General features: G+C 61.1%; 1 protein-coding gene and 1 long non-coding RNA gene across 4 annotated transcripts in view; both read left to right on the top strand.

Moving 5' to 3' along the window:
- The window catches only part of LOC130457573 (uncharacterized), a 2,088-nt gene extending 203 nt beyond the window's left edge, over positions 1 to 1,885 (top strand). The window contains exons 1-2 of one of the 2 annotated variants that reach the window (XR_008916892.1): positions 1 to 236; positions 419 to 1,885. The exon at positions 1 to 236 is cut by the window's left edge and continues 203 nt beyond it. This is a non-coding gene — a long non-coding RNA (uncharacterized LOC130457573). The remainder of the gene's footprint in view (positions 237 to 418) is intronic. The other variant, XR_008916891.1, reaches the window with a different exon arrangement.
- A 2,659-nt stretch (positions 1,886 to 4,544) lies between these two features.
- DGKD (diacylglycerol kinase delta) overlaps positions 4,545 to 20,000 on the top strand; it is a 60,109-nt gene continuing 44,653 nt past the window's right edge. Inside the window, exons 1-2 of one of the 2 annotated variants that reach the window (XM_056819982.1) lie at positions 4,545 to 4,790; positions 15,159 to 15,269. In XM_056819982.1, coding sequence (XP_056675960.1) covers positions 4,593 to 4,790; positions 15,159 to 15,269 — 309 coding nt within the window. In that variant the 5' untranslated portion in view covers positions 4,545 to 4,592. The remainder of the gene's footprint in view (positions 4,791 to 15,158; positions 15,270 to 20,000) is intronic. The other variant, XM_056819983.1, reaches the window with a different exon arrangement.

Raw genomic sequence — 20,000 nt, forward strand, 5'->3', positions numbered from 1 at the left:
ACATCTTGGAGAGAACCAGCCCCAGCCGGGGGTCTCGGCTCCCTCTGCTGAGCTAGCCATTGTCCTGAACTTAATGCCAGCGTCTCCGTCATCCCAGGCCGCCGGAAGCCAGCGGGGAGCGGGACGGACCACGGCCGGGGCGGGATTTTTCTCCACCGGGGGACCGTGGGCTATGGCCGAGGGGAGAACTAGGGCTGGGGCCCGGCGGCGATGGAGTTGCGGGGCTCAGCCACCAGGTGGGGTAGTTATTCTGCTCACATGTGTGGGGATGCTTTGGGGGAGAAGCGGAAACGGGGGTTTATTGTTTGGAGAGGAACCCCTCAGATGGGGGAGGGGGGCTCTGCGTGGGTTTTAGAGCTCCGATGAGCTTCCCGAGAAGCCTTTTCGGATCCCTCAAATCCGTTTTTCTTTTGAATAGATGGGCACATGCATGTGAGTGCGAGCTGGCAGCCACATCTGTCACCCCTTTGGTCGCTGGGATTGAATGGAAGGGCACGCATTCTCCCCCAAATTTAACGGAAGTTCCTCGAAGGCAGGGACTGGCTCATTTTTGTCTTTATCTCCCCAGCGCCCGGCGCATAGTAGGCACTTGGCACTGTTCTTTGACTGAAAGACCGGAAGCTTCCGTTCAAAGCTTTATGCAACATATTCACTCCCGTGATTGCTGTGGGGTCCCTGAGGGGCAGCATCTCGTGGGCACCGAAGAGTTGGGGTCACAGAAGCTCTAGAACAGCCCTTGGAGCATCTTGAGATCCATCCAGCGGCCTCTCTGAGGACCAGGGTTGCCCGCCCAGGTGTGACCTCATGGCGGGATAAATGAAGTGAGATACACTGTGCATTCAGCCCGGGTATGCAGGAGTGCTCTGCCATACTACTGTGGTACGTTTATTACATAGGTTTTTGGCGCACACACACAAAATCAGTTCTCTACTCTCTGACATTCTACAGTTTGACTGGATATTATCAAATCCCCTAAACAACACTCTTGTGATGTTACTACAACAAAGAGTAGCGGTGATCACTCTCTAGGATTCTACAACAGCCTGTCATAGGTATGAATAATGTGAATAAAGCCATTTGTAGGATACCCCTTGACCTGCTGAGACGATCATTGTGCTTTGGTCTGCTTTCACTATCCATCATAATTGCTTGGGAGATAAACAACAAAACAGCTTTGTATCTAGGTGTGAGGACTTAAAGCAGACCAGTTTTGGGGGTTTTCTTCAATTTACAAGTTGTTTTTCTTGTGTTACTTTGAGATACTTAGCAACGCTGTTTGGCTTCTGTTCCAACGAATTCATTCAAGTGGTATAACTGTAGGACAAGATTCATTATGTAGTAGGGCTGGTGGAGATTGGTTACTCAATGCTCAGCACCTGCATAAGGAGTCCAGTGTGTAATAAAGCTGGAAAGAAGAAGTCCTGATAGCCTGCTGACACACAAGACCCGAAATTCCAGATTCTCTTCAGGTCTCTGAAGGCTGGGAAGAATGTAACATGTAGAAAGCTGGCAGCCTCCATCATGTTCCCCTCCTGAGTCGAGGGCACTAGACACTTCAGAAAGTTCCCTTTGGCTGAGAACTGAGACTCCATCTCTGCCTCTTTCTGTCTTTGTCTCTGTCTGTCTCTTTGTCTCTATCTCTCTGTCTCTGGCTGTCTCTGTCTCTCTCTGTCTCTGTCTCTGCTTCTGTCTTTCTTTGTCTCTGCCTCTGTCTCTGTTTCGCTCTTTCCCTCTTCCCCAAATTCTCTTGTTCCCATCTGGAGCTCACTTACCTTGCGTACTGCCTGGTATATAGTCTTGTATGTATTTTTTTCTGTTTTTTTTTTAGTTCAATATCTTTATTTTCAAAATTAAAAAAAAAAAAACCAAAGTCCTAGACAGTTTAAATGATTTCTCCAAAGTCATTTAAGTAGATGGTAGATCCAAGACTGAAATCCATGTCCTCTGGGACTCCAAATTCTGACTTCTTTTAACTAGCCTTTCTATTCGTCAAATCTACATTGGCATTTTTTCTACAAATCACTGAATAACACAGACTCTCAGCCTCTCAAATATTTTTTTCCTACTATTTTTTGGAAATTGTTATTTACTTGATTTAGAATATTTTTCCATGGTTACAAGATTCATGTTCTTTCCCTCCCTTCCGCCTAACCCCCTCCCATAGCTGGCATGCAATTTCACTGGGTTTAACGTGTGTCATTGATCAAAACCTGTTTCCATATTATTAATATTTGCACTGGGGTGATCCTTTAGAGTCTACATCCCCAATCACATCCCTATCAACCCATGTGATCAAGCAGTTGTTTCTCTTTTGTTTCTACTCCCACAGATCTTCCTCTGCATATGGATAGCATCTTTCTCATAAGTCCCTCTGAATTGTCCTGGATCACTGCATTGCCACTAATGGAGAAGTCCATTACATTTGATTGTACCACAGTGTATCAGTCTCTGTGTACATTGTTCTCCTGGCTCTGCTCCTCTCACTCTGCATCAGTTCCTGGAGGTTGTTCCAGTCTCCATGGAATTCCTCCAGTTCATCATTCCTTTCAGTCCAATAGTATTCCATCACCAACATGTACCACAATTTGTTCAGCCATTCCCCAATTGGAGGGCAGCCCCTCATTTTCCAATTTTTGGCCACCACAAAGAGTGCAGCTATGAATATTCTTGTACAAGTCTCTGCTTTGCTTTCTATTTCAGGAGGTTGGCTTATTTGCTCTTTGTTGCATGTGTTCCTTAGGGAACTGGCATGGGGCAGGCAAGCCTTGGCCGTGCAGATGAGGGAGAGTGAGCCACTCAAGGCTGAGACCTCATTTCCGCCATTTAGGGGTGCAGCTAGATGGAGTTTTAGTGTGACACCCCGCCAGCTCTCTGAGGAGATGGGAGTGGCCAGCCTCTGACCTCAACCTTCTCTTTTCCTCCAGGGAAGGGGAGAGGGAAGATTCTCTCAGCAGCCATCCTGGCCTCCCTGGGAGTGGCAGCAGATAGATCCATGTGGATGTACATAACCTGCAGGGGCGAAGTAGCACCTGAACCCTATTCCTCTTTATGCATGTAAATGTGACTTTTCTTGGTGCACCCCCCATAAGGAAACTCTGCTGTGTAGATGGGTACCTTTTCGCAGCTTCTCATCAGAAAGAGCTGCCTAGAACACGGAGTGACTGGGCCAGCCCCGTCAGAAGGCAGCCTCGAGCCGGTGTCTGTGTGCCAAGGGCAATGCCCTGGCCACTTGGTCCTCCTGCCTCTTGGTCTGGTACTGAATACTGTAATGAGGACAATTGTGAAACCTCCTCCTTTCCCTGTGCTTTGGCCCCCCCCCCTGAAGGGCGACCCCCCCCCACACAAATTGCCCCCCCATCCGATGGGAGGAGGAGCAGAGACAGAGAAGAGTCCTGTATGTGAAAAGCACTAAGAAAAGGGGCCCCAGAGGCTTCGAGTCTCATTTCCCAGCAGCTCCTGGGCCTCTCAGACAACTGTAGGTTCCCTGGTTGTGGCTTAGCCCAAGAAAGCAGCGCTTAGCCAGGGGCCATGGACTAGTCCATCAACTAGTCTGAAGGGGGTTTCACAGAGAGGCTGCAGGCCGGGAGGAAGAAGGGAAGTAACGGAGGAAGAGCTCTTCCCAGCACAGCCAAGGCCGCAAAGCTGGGGAAGCTTTGGCCTGGCCCAGCCTTTCCTGAGAGAGGAGGCTTCCCCCACCCTGGACCTCAGTGAGGACAGTCTCCCAGGAAGCACCCCAAAGTCTGGTCCTTAGAGGCAGGCCCCGGGGCTGGGGAGCAGTCCTCATATCACATAATATTATCTATAATGATATGGAAATCGTATCCCTTCTATTCTCTGCCTTTTGAGTCAATTGCCCTCCTTGTTGAGTCATTCCAAGGATAGCTGGGAGAGCCAGGCCCAGAGAGAGGAAGTTCCGGCTTCCAATGTGGCCTCAGACCCTTCCTAGCTGGGTGACCCTGGACAAGTCACTGATAATAGCTCCTACCTCCAGGGGCTCCCCCAGTGCTCAGCACGAGCCCACCCTCACTATTGAGGGTCCAGAGCCCCCAGAAGCCTCGGCAGCCATTCAAACAGAGGAGGATCCCGAGGTCCTGGGGGTCCTCAAAGCTCAGAGGCCATCTAGGCCAAACCCTTCATCATTCAGATTCGGACAGAGCCTCTTCTACTTCTCCATCCCCGTCTCGTCTTGTCCCCCCAAGCTTTTCCTCTGAAAGATGAGCATCCCGTGGGCCAGACTCCCTGATGGGAGCTGGCCTGACCGCAGGAACTTCGCTCCAAGGTCACGCCCCCACCCCACCTTCCCAGTCTTACCCCCATCCCCTCCCCCTCCCTCAGCTCCGCCTCTTTGGTCCCCCTCTTCTCTTGCTCCTTCTCTCCGAAGTCCCGGGAGGGGCGGGGCGGGGCTGGGCGGGCGTGACCGAGGGCGGGGCTCGGGGGAGGCGGCGCTGTCCCGGACGGCCGCCAGGGGGCGTCCCTCCCCCTCCCCGGTCCGGCCCCGCCCCCGCCCCCCGGCCCGGCCCCCAGACCCGGCCCCGCCCCCGGCCCGGAGGAGGCGGAGGCGGTGCCGCTGGAGCAGCGGCCTCGGGAGCAGCATGGCGGCGGCCCCCGGGCCTCCCCCGCCGCCTCCCCGGCCCCCGGCGGCCCCGCAGGCCCCGGGAGCGCCCGGCCCTGGCCCCGGCCCCGGCCCCGCGGGCCCCGATGACTCGTCAGACAGCGAGCCCGAGCCCGAGCCGGGCGCTCCGCAGAAGCTGCTGCGCAAGGTGTCCACGTCCGGCCAGATCCGGCACAAGGTGAGGCCCGGACCGGGGCCGGGGCGGGCAGGCGGGGGGTTGCGGCCGAGCCCCTTCTCCCCGCGCTGGGCCTTCCCCTACTCTCCCTGACCCCCGCGCCGGCCCCAGCAGTCCTCCCTCCCCCATCCGCGCTGTCCCTCTCCCTGTACTGGCCTCCTCCCCCCTTCCCCTCCTGTGCGCCCTCCCCTCCCCCTCTCTTTGCTCCGGCCCCCTCCGTACTGTCGCTCCTCTCCCTCGGTACTGCCCCCGCCCCCTCTCTGCATCTCCCTCCTCTTTCCCGGTCCTGTGCTCCCCCTCCCTCTGCACCTCCCCCCACCTCTCCCTTTTCCTCCCACCCCCCACATCCCCTGTGCCCTCCGTCTCCATCCTTGCCCGTTATCCCTGGCAGCCTGCCCCTCCCCCACTCCTTCTGCGCCATCTCGCCAGCTGCCCCCCTTCCTCCATCCCTGGCCCCAGGCCCCCTTTCCCCCTGCGGGGTGGGGGTGGGTACAGATGACCCGAATGCTGCTCCCCAGTGCACCCTGTCTGTCTGTCTCTGAGTCTGTCTGTCTGTCTCTGTGCCTGTCTCTCTGTCTCTTTCTGTCTCTGAGTCTGTCTGTCTGTCTCTGCCTCTGTGTCTGTCTCTCTGTCTCCCTCTCTGTCTCTGTCTCATTCTGTCTCTCTGTCTCCCTCTCTGTCTCTGTCTGTCCATGAGTCTCTATCTCTGTGTCTGTCTCTCTGCCTCTGTATCTGTCTCTCTGTCTCCCTCTCTGTCTCTGTCTCTCTCTGTCTCTGTGTCTCTGTCTCATTCTGTCTCTCTGTCTCTGTGTCTGTCTCTGAATCTCTGTCTCTCTCTGTCTCTGTGTCTGTCTCTGTGTCTCTGTGTCTGTCTCTGTCTCTCTCTGTCTCTGTGTCTCTGTCTCTGTCTCTCTCTGTCTCTGTCAGTCTCTGTCTGTCCCTGAGTCTCTATCTCTGTGTGTGTGTCTCTCTCTCTGTCTCTCTCTCTCTGTCTCTCTGTCTCTCTGTCTCTGTCTCTGTCTCTCTGTCTGTCTCTGTCTCTGTGTCTGTCTCTCTCTGTCTCTGTCAGTCTCTGTCTCTGTGTCTGTCTGACTCTCTATCTCTGGGCCTGTGTCTGTCTCTGTTTCTCTGTGTCCCCTCCCCCTTGGCACTGCCCCTGGCTCCTTCTGCCCCCTCCCCCTTTCCGTCTCTTTCCTCCTCCTGCAGCCCCAGCAGCCCTTCCCCTCTCTTCCTGGGTCTCTTACTTGTCCTCAAAAGTCTCTTACTACTTCCTCAAACGAGGAAGACCCCTCCCCCTTCCCCCTTCCTCCTCCCCCTCCACGCCAGATAATGGCCCACGTGGGACTCTGGCCTCAGCCACTTCCTAGCTGGGTGACCCTGGGCAAGTCACTTCAGCCCGCTGCTCCCCCTTCCTGTGTATGTGGGGGGGGCTTCCTGAGTGCTGCCCCCCCCCCCCCGCAACCTGCCCCCTGTGGTGGGGAGGGTTTGGGACATTGAAGAGTTTCATGCAGGGAGCCAGCCCTCCCCCAGCCCCCTCTCCTGTGGTCCTTGGAGCAAGCCTGGAAGGTGGGCTCCCTATTATCCTGCTTTACACTGGGGAAACTGAGGCACATGGGGGCAGGGACTCACCCCTCCTCAGCTGTCCATTCCCAGGGGATGGAGCCAGGACTCTTGGGAAGGCCCCCCCCAGGCAGGAAGGAGAACCCCACAGTGGGGCTCTGGGATGCCGGGATGACCTAGAACCCAGAACGAGGGTGCCTGGCAGAGACGTGGGCATGCGATGGGGCTGGCAGATGTGAGGGCGCCCGCCTGGACAAAGGCTCCAGAGAGCTGGGGGTCAGCGAGGTGTGCCCAGGAGGGGTTGCTTCTCCTGCCCAGGCAGCCGTGGGCCCTTGGGGGGATTCGTGAGAGAACCAGGCTGGAGGTCCTGGGTTCAGATCTTACCTTAGATACTGGGGGAGGCCCAGCTCTGCGGAGGGGGAGGGGAAGCAGCGGGCTGGGCTGGGCTCGGTGACTGCGGAGCCCGAGGGATCCCCATCCGCCCCTGTCAGAGCCGGGCCAGCCACGTGGGAGGGAGGAGGAGGCCCGCAGGGCCTCCCCAAGATCCAGGATTTTACGAGCGGCTGGCAGTGCCCGGGCAGGAATTCAGAGGCTGAGCCTGCAGGCCTTGAGCACGTGCCTGCTCTGTGCCTGGCACGGTGCCCACAGGGAGAGGGTGAACAGCAGCAAAGGGCGCCAGGAGCTTCCCTGTGAAGGGAGGCTGCAGAGTGGGAGAGGAGGGGGGGACGGGACAGGGACGGGGCTGGGACAGGGCTGGGGATGGGACAGGGATGGGGATGGGACAGGGATGAGGATGGGACAGGGACGGGGATGGGACTGGGACGGGGATGGGACAGGGATGGGGATGGGACAGGGACGGGGATGGGACAGGGACGGGGATGGGACAGGGACTGGGACGGGGATGGGACAGGGACTGGGACGGGGATGGGACAGGGACTGGGACGGGGATGGGACAGGGACTGGGACGGGGCTGGGGACGGGGATGGGACAGGGACAGAGACGGGGATGGGACAGAGACGGGGATGGGACAGGGACTGGGACGGGGCTGGGGATGGGGATGGGACAGGGACTGGGATGGGACAGGGCTGGGGATGGGACAGGGCTGGGGATGGGACAGGGATGGGGATGGGACAGGGACTGGGACAGGAATGGGACGGGGATGGGACAGGGACGGGGACGGGGCCCTCGCCCTCCGTGGCTTCTCACCCGCGGCACCCTTACGGGACAGCGATATGAACTTACCTTCTCCTCCCGGCGGGGGCAGACAGTCATCAGAATTTGCACCAGGAACAAGAGGAAGGTCCCTGGGGGGGTGTTCTTTTTTTTTTTTAAACCCTCACCTTCCGTCTTGGAGTCATTACTGTGTATTGGCTCCAAGGCAGAAGAGTGGTCAGGGCTAGGCAATGGGGGTCAAGTGACTTGCCCAGAGTCACACAGCTGGGTAGTGTCTGAGGCCACATTTGAACCCAGGACCTCCCATCTCTAGGCCTGGCTCTCAATCCACTGAGCTACCCAGCTGCCCCCTGGGGGGGGGATGTTCTTGCTCCAGGGGGCCGGCGGCCTTTGTCTGAGCTCACTCAAATCCAGCACGGAGAGGCTGATGTCGGCATCCCCCCAGGGTGCCTGGGAGGGTGTGTTGCCTGCCGGTGCCGGGCTCCCTTGAGGTCCTGTCCCAGGCCCAAGAGCTGGAACCAGGCTGAAGGGGACCCGGCCTAGCCCGGCTGACGGGAAGAGGCCGCCAGCGCCCAGCTCCGTCCTGGAGGCCCATTCCTGGAGGGTGTCCTGGTGAAGGGTCCGGGTGCCTGCTGTGGGCCCCCCAAACGTTGGGGAGAGGAAAGAGGGATGTCAGAGATCGGGAAGGTGCCAGCCTGGAGCCGTCGTGCTTGGAATGTCGGGAAAGAGGGTGCTCAGTGGGTCCAAGGGCCTCGTTAAGGAGGGCTGCCTGGAAGAGGAGGCACCAGCCTTGGAGGGAGAAGAAAGACTCCAGACCGAGGGCCTCCCCTCCCTCTCCTTCTCTGAAATCTGGAGGCAGGAGCTTGCTTGGGCCTCCCGTCACAGGCCTCCCCATCTCTACTTCAGCTGCGCCCGGGAGCTCCCTGTGGCCGGGAGGCTCAGAGAGGCACGAAGGCCCGCCTGGAGATGGGCGCCCAGGTGGCACCGGAGCTCCTGCTTGGAAGGAGCCCATCTCGCGCCAGGCCGGAGGCCGTGGGGGGTTGGCCCAAGAGCCTCCTCCCCAGGGCGCTGCCCTTCCGCTGCTCCCACCACTCTTCCTGGCCTGCCAAGCCTGTGCCTGGGGGGGAGCCGGCCTGCAGACGGCCCCCCGCGAGCCACGGAAATGGGGCACCACGAGGTGATCCGCCCGGAGGGCCTGCGGTCCAGCCTGGCCGCACGCTCCAGGCTGGGTGACCCTGGCCAAGTCACTGAACCCCACCGCCCAGCCCCGGACATTCAGATGAGGGCAGAAGGTGAAGGCTTGGAAACCGCCTCTAACTTGGAGGCAGAGAGCAGGCGTTCCCGGCCCACCAGCTGCTCTGGGGTGTCGGAATGAAGCTTCTGGGGGCCCCCACGGAGTGTTGCTCCTGTTTGTCGTTCAAGTACATCCTCCTCCTCCCTCCCCCCTCCCCCTTCCTCTTCCCTCCCTCCCCCCTTCCCCCTCCCTCCTTCCCTCTTTTCTCCCCCTCCCTCCCCCTCCCCCTTCCTCTCCACTTAGAATTCCGAGAAGGATGAAGAGCCTCTGGGGGAGGGGCTGGTGGCTCTCCAGATTCCTTTGGGGCTCACAGCTGGGGAAGGTGCCTCTCAGGGACCAGCAGGCTTTGTGCTGCCCCCGCGTGACCGCCGCCCCGTGCTGTCCATCCCTTGACGTTTGGAAGGTGAACTTTTGTTGTGTTTAAACACGGAAACCAAACCTTAGCCCGGAGGCCCCTCAGAAATGGAGAGGCTGCCCCGGGTCGGGGGGCATTCAGGGCCCTGGATGTGGAGCTGGGCCAGCATGGAGAGACCTTTGGGGGACTCACCGTGGGGGCAGTCTGGGTGCCCTCTGCCTCTCTTCCAGACTTGGGGGGCTGTCCTGGGGGGCCCCCATGTTTAGACTGAGCGGACGAGGCGAGAAGCCCGACCGGGGCCTTCCCTGCTCCCCACAGCGGCCTTCGCAGTACTTCAGCCCCCTACAAGCTGTCGTCGCTCGGCTTAACGCCCAGCCGGGGTGCCGCCCTCCAGGGGACGAGCCCGTCACTGAGAGAGAAGCGGCCAGAAAGGGTGAGGGCTGCGTGCCTCGGGGGCTGCCCAGTGACCAGGCTCTGTGTCTCTCTGCCCCTCCTACGCCAGCTCCTTGGACAGTGCCTGGCACATAGTGGGCATTTCTAACTGGGCCTTGCCCGTCCGCCCGCCTGCCTACTTGAGGACACTCTCCGGGAGTGGGGATCATCTGTGCCCTCCCTCACAGGGTGGTCGAGGGGCTGGAAGGCCCTCTGTAAACCTTATTGGCTCCCACTCTGGAGGGCCCAGACAAAGGTAGGTCCTGAGGTCCACAAAAGCCTCCAGATCTTCAGAGCAACAGCCTCCCCCACCCAGCCTCCTCCATCTCCAGCTTCTAAAGTGAATTTTTTATGGCCCAGGAAGGACTTTCCTCCTATTCAGCCCTGTCTGGAACCTTCTGAAGCCCACCTAGAGTCTTCTGGGGCCATCTGGACCTCTCTGGAGTTTTCTGGAGCCATCTGGACCTTTCTGGAGCCTTCAAGAACCTGTCTGGAGCCTGTCAACCTTCTGGAGCCTGTCTTTTTTTTGGAGCCTTCTGGAGCTATCTGGACCTTTCTGGAGCCTGCCCGGAGCCTTCCCAGACTTTCTGGAGCCTGTCAGCCTTCTGAAGCCTGTCTTTTTTTGGAGCCATCTGGACCTGTCTGGAGCCTTCTAGAGCTTGTCTGGAGCCTGTCAGCCTTCTGGATCCCATCTTTTTTTGGAGCCGTCTGGAGCCATCTGGACCTTTCTGGAGCCTGTCTGGAGCCTTCTAGAACCTGTCTGGAGCCTGTCAGCCTTCTGGAGTCTGTCTTTTTTTTGGAGCCTTCTGGAGCCATCTGGACTTGTCTGGAGCCTATCAGCCTTCTGGAGCCTGTCTGGAGCCTTCTGGAGCCTGTCTGGAGCCTTCTGGAGCCTGTCTGGAGCCTTCTGGAGCCTGTCTGGAGCCTGTCTGGAGCCTTCTGGAGCCTGTCTGGAGCCTTCTGGAGCCTGTCTGGAGCCTTCTGGAGCCAGGCTGCCATGGAGCAGTAGCTCGTTCAGTCGCATCCCTCTCTTGACACCTTTTGTGAGCCCAGGACCAAGCCCAGCTCCCCGGGGCACCTCAGCGGACACCCGTGACCGTGAACGCCCGGCCTCTCCCCAGGAGTCCGGCCTCCCCCCTTCTGACTGCGCACTTGCCGTGTTCTCCAACACGAGAGACTCCGTCCAAAGCATGGCCGGGCCCCGGTGGGTGCCGCGCCCTCAATCTCTCAGCCTCTTCCTGTCCAGGGGGACGTGGGGTGGCTTCAGGTCAGCCCCATCGCCGGAGGCAGTTCTAGGCCCCGCGGCCGGCTGGCCGTCTCTTCCTGACCGTCCTGGCCTCCGGGTGCCCGCAGGGAGACGCCGCGATGACGGCCGTCTCCAGAGGCTGACCGGGGGAAGATCGTAACGCGCGACAGGTCGGGGGCCCTCTGGGGGGGCCCCAAGCTCAGGGGGTTTCCAGCCTGTCCCTCAGCAGCCTCCCCCCCTCCGTTAGGAGCTGAATTCTGTTCCCAAAGGAGGCGCTGCCTGGGCTCCCCGAGGCCGGAGACTGCCCCGCCATAGGATGGGCCGCTCGTCCTCCTCCCAGGGCCCGAGAGGATCCGAACGCAGGTGCCTGGCCTCAGCCCCGAGGTCGGGGAGGGCCGAGGCACGCCGGGTTCAAGCGGGCCGCAAAAAGGGAACGCCGTGCCCGGCTTCAGCTCTCCCATCCGCCCGCGTCTCCTGCATCCGAATCGGGGTGCGCCTGAGCCGCCCAGGGACGCCGGGCTCCTCGGGGGCTCCTCGAGGCGCGTCCATCGAGGAGAGCCGCGTAGGACGTCCTCCCGTGGCTGCTTGTCCCCGGCTGCCCCTCGGCCTCGTCCCCTGCTCCGGCTTCCCATGGCGCCCCGGCTGCACCCCTTCGGGCCCCCCCAGAGTCTGACTTTGGGGATCTTGTTGGCACCAACAGCTGGCACGTGGCTGCCAAGGGCAGCTTCTTCCCACCCAGGACGGGGCCTTCTCCCTCCGCTCAGCGGCATGTCGGGTCGAGCCTGAGCCGCGCACGAGAGAGGCCTTCCCCGGCCTGTCCTTCCTCTGTGAAGTGGGGCTCCTCGAGGCGGAGGCCCCCTGCGGGCCCCGCTCAGCCCCCTCCGAAAGCAGCTGCTGCTTCTCACCGGACGCGAGCCCAGACCGGAGGCTGTGGCTAAAAATAGAACAGCCGCAGCTCTCGGGGCTCCCTCCTTCCGGGGGGGGGTCGGGGGCCGCTTTCCAAATTGCTTTTTCTCTGTCTGCCATGTGTGTCTGGTAGGCCCAGGAGAGAGCAGAGGCGCGCACTGGCGCTCTCTCTGTCTCTCTGTCTGTCTCTCTCTGTCTCTGTCTGTCTGTCTCTGTCTCTCTGTCTCTGTCTGTCTCTCTCTGACTGTCTCTCTCTGACTGTCTCTGTCTCTCTGTCTGTCTCTGTCTCTGTCTCTGTCTGTCTCTGTCTGTCTCTCTGTCTGTCTGTCTCTGTCTGTCTGTCTCTGTCTATCTGTCTGTCTCTCTCTGTCTGTCTCTCTGTCTCTCTCTGACTGTCTCTGTCTGACTCTCTGTCTGTCTCTGTCTGTCTGTCTCTCTCTGTCTCTCTCTGTCTCTCTGTCTCTGTCTGACTCTCTGTCTGTCTCTCTCTGTCTCTCTCTGTCTCTCTGTCTCTGTCTGTCTCTCTCTCTGTCTCTCTCTGACTGTCTCTGTCTGACTCTCTGTCTCTCTCTGTCTGTCTCTCTCTGTCTCTGTCTGTCTGTCTCTCTCTGTCTGTCTCTCTCTGTCTCTCTGTCTCTGTCTGTCTCTCTCTCTGTCTCTCTCTGACTGTCTCTGTCTGACTCTCTGTCTCTCTCTGTCTGTCTCTCTCTGTCTCTGTCTGTCTGTCTCTCTCTGTCTGTCTCTCTCTGTCTCTGTCTGTCTGTCTCTCTCTGTCTGTCTCTGTCTCTCTGTCTGTCTCTGTCTCTCTCTCTGTCTGTCTCTGACTGTCTCTCTCTGTCTGTCTCTGACCGTCTCTGTCTCCCCTCTCCACTGGGGAGCCTGGGGGGGGGTCCTCATTGCTGCTTCAGAAGCGTCTTTGCCTTGAAGGGGGAGGCGGGCCATGCCTGACCCCCCCTGCAGGGCTTCTGGGTTAGCCGGGCTGCGGGAGCCCCCAGACTGGTAGAACAAGAGGGGGCGTCCTCTCGCGGCCTCCCTTTGGGCACTCGGGGCTTGCCGGCGGGCCTGGGGGTTCCTCCTGGGGTTCCTGGCTCTCTGGAGGGTCTCACTGCGGCCTCTTGTCTCCTGGACCTCCAGCCTGGCCAGACGGTGAGGAGGCCGCCTTGGCCCAACCCCCCACTCTGGGGCAGGATGTGCTCACGGCCGTCCAGAAGCTGCCCGAGGCGCCCCCATCCTGTCCGGAGGAGCCCCGACGCTCCTTTGGGGCCCCTGCTGTCCGGGGAAGCCCCAGGCCTGGGCCGGAGGGGGGAGGGGGGCCTGTGCAGCCCCGGACCGAGGAGGAAGGTGGGGGGTTGGCGGCAGATGAAGCAGAAGACGCGCAGCTTACTTAGCCGCGAGGAGGCGATAGAGGGAAGGAGGACCCGAGTTCCGGTTCTGCCTCAGATACTTGCTGGGTGCCCCTGCCTCAGTCATTCGCCCCTTTCAGCCTTCCTTTCCTCATTTATAAAACGGGTGCTGGGGACCCGCGTCCTGCGTGAGGGCTTTGCAGAGCGATGCGGCTCGGCCCCTGGCGCCGGCGGTCCCCCAAAGCCGTTTGGGCGGCGCGAGCTGCGGCTCTCTAACCCGAGCTTCTCCGCCGGGTCTTCGTGCAGTTTGTCGGTTTGTTGTTCAAGGCCCAGCAGGCCGGCCTCGGGAGCAGCCCTGGGAGATCCGGGCCCTTCTCTTCGCAGAGGCCGTTCATGCCTTCAGACTGAGGCGGCGAGTTCAGATCCCGCCAGAGTCTCGGACGTCCCAGCATCTCCCACCCCGGGGGCTGCAGGGCTGACTTGTGACTAGAAGCCACTCTCAGGGCCTCCTCATGATCACATGAATTAGGCTGGGGGGGTCCAGAGCCCTGGACGGGATGGGCAGCCAGCCGGGGAGTGCCGAGACGGACCGGGTACCACTAGAGAGCCTGAATGAGGACAGCTTCCTCCTCATCCCCCAGGCTGGGGCAGCCCTTGGCAGAGCCCCAACCTGACCCCAGGCCCTGCGCCCGCCTCCCATTGTCAGCCCAGAGAGACCCTCAGGTGCCTCTTCTCCCCCTCTGTGGGGGCCTGAGTGGCCGGGGTCCCCCGCAGGCTCCCAGAGAGCCCCGGGGCAGCAGGGTCCCCCGCAGGCTCCCAGAGAGCCCCGGGGCTGCTTCTGTCCCAGCAGGGTCCTTGCAGGCTCCCAGAGAGCCCCGGGGCTGCTTCTGTCCTGGCTGGGTCCCTGCAGGCTCCCAGAGAGCCCCGGGGCTGCTTCTGTCCCAGCAGGGTCCCCCGCAGGCTCCCAGAGAGCCCCGGGGCTGCTTCTGTCCCAGCAGGGTCCCTGCAGGCTCCCAGAGAGCCCCGGGGCTGCTTCTGTCCTTGCTGGGGTCCTTGCAGGCTCCCAGAGAGCCTCGGGGCTGCTTCTGTCCCAGCAGGGTCCTTGCAGGCTCCCAGAGAGCCCCGGGGCTGCTTCTGTCCTGGCTGGGTCCCTGCAGGCTCCCAGAGAGCCTCGGGGCTGCTTCTGTCCCGGCTGGGGTCCTTGCAGGCTCCCAGAGAGCCCCGGGGCTGCTTCTGTTCTGGCTGGGGTCCTTGCAGGCTCCCAGAGAGCCCTGGGGCTGCTTCTGTCCCAGCAGGGTCCCTGCAGGCTCCCAGACAGCCTCGGGGCTGCTTCTGTCCTGGCTGGGGTCCTTGCAGGCTCCCAGAGAGCCTCGGGGCTGCTTCTGTCCCGGCTGGGGTCCCTGCAAGCTCTCAGAGAGCCTCGGGGCTGCTTCTGTCCCAGCAGGGTCCCCCGCAGGCTCCCAGAGAGCCCCAGGGCTGCTTCTGTCCCAGCAGGGTCCCTGCAGGCTCCCAGAGAGCCTCGGGGTTGCTTCTGTCCCAGCAGGGTCCCTGCAGGCTCCCAGAGAGCCTCAGGGCTGCTTCTGTCCCAGCAGGGTCCTTGCAGGCTCCCAGAGAGCCCCGGGGCTGCTTCTGTCCCAGCAGGGTCCCTGCAGGCTCCCAGAGAGCCCCGGGGCTGCTTCTGTCCCAGCTGGGGTCCTTGCAAGCTCCCAGAGAGCCCTGGGGCTGCTTCTGTCCGGGCAGGGTCCCTGCAGGCTCCCAGAGAGCCCCGGGGCTGCTTCTGTCCCAGCTGGGGTCCTTGCAAGCTCCCAGAGAGCCCTGGGGCTGCTTCTGTCCCAGCAGGGTCCCTGCAGGCTCCCAGAGAGCCTCGGGGCTGCTTCTGTCCCAGCAGGGTCCCTGCAGGCTCCCAGAGAGCCCCGGGGTTGCTTCTGTCCCAGCAGGGTCCCTGCAGGCTCCCAGAGAGCCCCGGGGCTGCTTCTGTCCTGGCTGGGGTCCCCGCAGGCTCGGACAGGCCAAGGCGGGGAGGGGTGGCAGGCCCGGCTGACGCGTGTCCTCCTGCCCGCAGACCATCATCCGAGAAGGGATGCTGATGAAGCAGACGAGCTCCTTCCAGCGCTGGAAGAGGAGATACTTCAAGCTCCGGGGCCGGACCCTGTACTACGCCAAGACGGCCAAGGTGAGGCGGTGTCGGGGTGCTGGGCGGGGCCGAGGGTGCTGGGGGTGCGGAGGGGGCAGGCGGCGGGTCTGCGAGGCCCCCTCAGCCACCCCCCGCAGGCGGAGTGATGGCCTCTCGGCGCTCCCAGCAGTGAGCCGGGACTCACCCCGAGCGGCGCCGGCTGTTTCCAGTGATCTCACGCGTTGCTGCTGATTCTTGCCCAAAAGGACTTTCTCTTCATTCCAAATTCTCCATAATGTCCCTCTTCGAGGCGAGAGGAGGCTGCCGCACCCCGGCATCACCCAGACAGGGCGCTGTTGGGCGTCCCTCTGTGCCCCCCCAGCATCCACGCTGGGCTTGGTTCCGAGGCAGAAGAGCAGGCGGGGCAGGGCTGGGAGGGGCAGTGCCAGACCCTACAGTACCCCCCCCCCCCCCCGCCGGGCCAGCGGTGCCCCCAGTCCAACCACGGCCAGCTCTGCTCGCGTGGATCTCAAGCACTCGGAGGCTTTTTTCCTTCAAGGATTGAAACCTTTCAATGCGCAGGGCGGGGCTTCTGGTCCCTCTCGAGGTCGCCCCTCTGTGTTTTGGGGTCCGGCTGGCCACGAGGCTCTGCTGTTCCTCTGCACGCCCCTACGAGGAGGATGCGCTGACCGCTGTGCCACCTGCGCCCGCTTCCCGCCACATTCACATTTTGGGGCACTTTCAGAGCCATTTCTTGCTGAGGGTCCATTTCTTTGATGTTGCCCTGATAGACCCTGAAGGAGGAGCCAGAAATGGCTCGAATCTGCTCTTTGAGGCTCAGGCCCGACTCGGCTGAACTGTGACACCGTCAGGAGAAAGAACAGGATCATCATCATCACTTCTCTGAGCCAGGATTCCTGCACTGCGCTGCCCCGCTTCAGCTTTTCTGCCTGCCGAGAAGCCCGCGAGAAGCCCTGAGAAGCCCCTGAGAAGCCTGCAAGAAGCCCTGAGAAGCCTGCAAGAAGCCTCCGAGAGGCCCCTGAGAAGCCTGCAAGAAGCCCTGAGAAGCCCCTGAGAAGCCTCTGAGAAGCCCCTGAGAAGCCCATGAGAAACCTCTGAGAAGCCCGCGAGAAGCCCCGAGAAGCCCCTGAGAAGCCTGCAAGAAGCCCTGAGAAGCCTGCGAGAAGCCTCCAAGAAGCCCCTGAGAAGCCTGCAAGAAGCCCTGAGAAGCCTGCGAGAAGCCCCAAGAAGCCTGCGAGAAGCCCCGAGAAGCCCCTGAGAAGCCTGCGAGAAGCCCCGAGAAGCCTCCGAGAGGCCCCTGAGAAGCCTCTGAGAAGCCCCTGAGAAGCCTCTGAGAAGCCCCTGAGAAGCCTCTGAGAAGCCCCTGAGAAGCCCGCGAGAAGCCCCTGAGAAGCCTGCAAGAAGCCTCCGAGAGGCCCCTGAGAAGCCTGTGAGAAGCCCTGAGAAGCCTCTGAGAAGCCCCTGAGAAACCTCTGAGAAGCCTCCGAGAAGCCCCTGAGAAGCCTGTGAGAAGCCCGCGAGAAGCCCCTGAGAAGCCCGCGAGAAGCTCCTGAGAAGCCCCTGAGAAACCTCTGAGAAGCCTCCGAGAAGCCCCTGAGAAGCCTGTGAGAAGCCCTGAGAAGCCTCTGAGAAGCCCCTGAGAAACCTCTGAGAAGCCCCTGAGAAACCTCTGAGAAGCCTCCGAGAAGCCCCTGAGAAGCCCGTGAGAAGCCCGCGAGAAGCCCCTGAGAAGCCCGCGAGAAGCTCCTGAGAAGCCCGCGAGAAGCTCCTGAGAAGCCCGCGAGAAGCTCCTGAGAAGCCCGCGAGAAGCTCCTGAGAAGCCCGCGAGAAGCTCCTGAGAAGCCCGCGAGAAGCCTCCAAGAAGCCCATGAGAAGCCTCCAAGAAGCCCATGAGAAGCCTCTGAGAAGCCCCTGAGAAACCTCTGAGAAGCCCCTGAGAAACCTCTGAGAAGCCCCTGAGAAACCTCTGAGAAGCCTCCGAGAAGCCCCTGAGAAGCCCGTGAGAAGCCCGCGAGAAGCCCCTGAGAAGCCCGCGAGAAGCTCCTGAGAAGCCCGCGAGAAGCTCCTGAGAAGCCCGCGAGAAGCTCCTGAGAAGCCCGCGAGAAGCTCCTGAGAAGCCCGCGAGAAGCCTCCAAGAAGCCCATGAGAAGCCTCCAAGAAGCCCATGAGAAGCCTCTGAGAAGCCCCTGAGAAACCTCTGAGAAGCCCCTGAGAAGCCCCCCAAGAAGCCCCTGAGAAGCCCGAGAAGCCTCTGAGAAGCCCGAGAAGCTTCTGAGAAGCCTCTGAGAAGCCCCCCAAGAAGCTCCAAGAAGCCTCTGAGAAACCCCTGAGAAGCCCCCCAAGAAGCCTCTGAGAAGCCCCTGAGAAGCCCCCCAAGAAGCCCCTGAGAAGCCCCCGAGAAGCTTCTGAGAAGCCTCTGAGAAGCCCCCCAAGAAGCTCCAAGAAGCCTCTGAGAAACCCCTGAGAAGCCCCCCAAGAAGCCTCTGAGAAGCCCCTGAGAAGCCCCCCAAGAAGCCCCTGAGAAGCCCCCGAGAAGCTTCTGAGAAGCCTCCGAGAAGCCCCTGAGAAGCCCGTGAGAAGCCCGCGAGAAGCCCCTGAGAAGCCCGCGAGAAGCTCCTGAGAAGCCCGCGAGAAGCTCCTGAGAAGCCCGCGAGAAGCTCCTGAGAAGCCCGCGAGAAGCTCCTGAGAAGCCCGCGAGAAGCCTCCAAGAAGCCCATGAGAAGCCTCCAAGAAGCCCATGAGAAGCCTCTGAGAAGCCCCTGAGAAGCCTCTGAGAAGCCCCTGAGAAACCTCTGAGAAGCCCCTGAGAAACCTCTGAGAAGCCCCTGAGAAACCTCTGAGAAGCCTCCGAGAAGCCCCTGAGAAGCCCGTGAGAAGCCCGCGAGAAGCCCCTGAGAAGCCCGCGAGAAGCTCCTGAGAAGCCCGCGAGAAGCTCCTGAGAAGCCCGCGAGAAGCTCCTGAGAAGCCCGCGAGAAGCTCCTGAGAAGCCCGCGAGAAGCTCCTGAGAAGCCCGCGAGAAGCCTCCTGAGAAGCCCATGAGAAGCCTCCAAGAAGCCCATGAGAAGCCCCTGAGAAGCCCCTGAGAAACCTCTGAGAAGCCCCTGAGAAGCCCCCCAAGAAGCCCCTGAGAAGCCCGAGAAGCCTCTGAGAAGCCCGAGAAGCTTCTGAGAAGCCTCTGAGAAGCCCCCCAAGAAGCTCCAAGAAGCCTCTGAGAAACCCCTGAGAAGCCCCCCAAGAAGCCTCTGAGAAGCCCCTGAGAAGCCCCCCAAGAAGCCCCTGAGAAGCCCCCGAGAAGCTTCTGAGAAGCCTCTGAGAAGCCCCCCAAGAAGCTCCAAGAAGCCTCTGAGAAACCCCTGAGAAGCCCCCCAAGAAGCCCCTGAGAAGCCCGAGAAGCCCGAGAAGCTTCTGAGAAGCCTCTGAGAAGCCCCCCAAGAAGCTCCAAGAAGCCTCTGAGAAACCCCTGAGAAGCCCCCCAAGAAGCCCCTGAGAAGCCCGAGAAGCCCGAGAAGCTTCTGAGAAGCCTCTGAGAAGCCCCCCAAGAAGCTCCAAGAAGCCTCTGAGAAACCCCTGAGAAGCCCCCAAGAGGCCTCTGAGAAGCCCCCGAGAAGCCCCCAAGAGGCCTCTGAGAAGCCTGTGAGAAGCCCCCCAAGAAGCCTCTGAGAAGCCCCCAAGAAGCCTCTGAGAAGCCCCCGAGAAGCCTGCGAGAAGCCCCCGAGAAGCCCCCCAAGAAGCCTGTGTTCGTGGCCCGTGTCTCCTCCAAATTGAAAGTCTCCACGTTGTGGGCATTCCGAGGATTGTGACCATCCAGGAGCACCTCAGCCCCATCGTTGAAGCTCCTCCTGCCTCCAGGCAGGGCCTCGGGGCCCCCCCCGCACGATCCGCCCTCTTCCCAGGTGCAGCCCTTCAGACGGCCCCATCTCCCCCCTCCATCTCAGGAGCCTTGTGGGTCCCGCGGCCAGGCCCCGGACCCCCCACCAAGTGGCCAGAGCTAAGGCCAATATTCTACTAGTAGTCTGCCAGGAGGAGATTCTCCCAGGGTTCCGGGCGCCCCTGGGCCGGCCCACGCTGGCCCCCCGTCCCGGGCCGCTCTGGCTTTCTAAGGACACACAGTGGTCCGCTCTCCAGCTCCGCCTGTGAGCGGCTCCCGGCCTCCTTCTCTTCCCCCCGTTTCCTGTGTTCTCTTCCACGGGCTTCCCACAAGCACAGGCCGTGGAGCCATCCAGAGGCGCAGCTCAGCCCTTTGGGGTGCGGCATCGTGCGCCGATGGAGGCGTGGAAGGCGGCGGCTTGTTTGTCCCGGAGGGACGCGCTGGGGTTTTCGAGGGAGGAGACTTGAAGGATGGGGGTCCCCGCGGCTTCAGAATTGAACCCCAAAAGAGCTGGGCGGTCATCGGACGCCGCCTCCCCATCCCCTCCGTCCTCCGGCCCCACAAGGAGTTGAATTGATGGGGGGACCTTCGCCGCGGTGGGCCGCTTTGCAAAACAGAACTAAAATCCACGTCAGAAATTTAGTCGGAAGGACGGCAGAAGCGCCGGATCTGGCGCCGCCGCCGGGCCAGCCTGAACTCTGTCGGGGAGTCTGACTAATGCAGCGTCAGAGAGAATTCGCTTGTCCTTTTCCAAGTCAGCCTGTAGCCAGCTGGGTCCTTCTTGTGGGAGCTGGAGGGAGACGCAGTGAAAACACGAGCATTTCCTCGGAGCCCGCCGCTCCCCCCTTTTACATGAAAGCTGCCCCCTTGGGCGGGGGGCCCTTCGGGGGTGCTGCCTGCCC

This window comes from Monodelphis domestica, chromosome 2 (genome assembly GCF_027887165.1).
Source record: "Monodelphis domestica isolate mMonDom1 chromosome 2, mMonDom1.pri, whole genome shotgun sequence".
NCBI classification, from domain to species: domain Eukaryota; kingdom Metazoa; phylum Chordata; class Mammalia; order Didelphimorphia; family Didelphidae; genus Monodelphis; species Monodelphis domestica.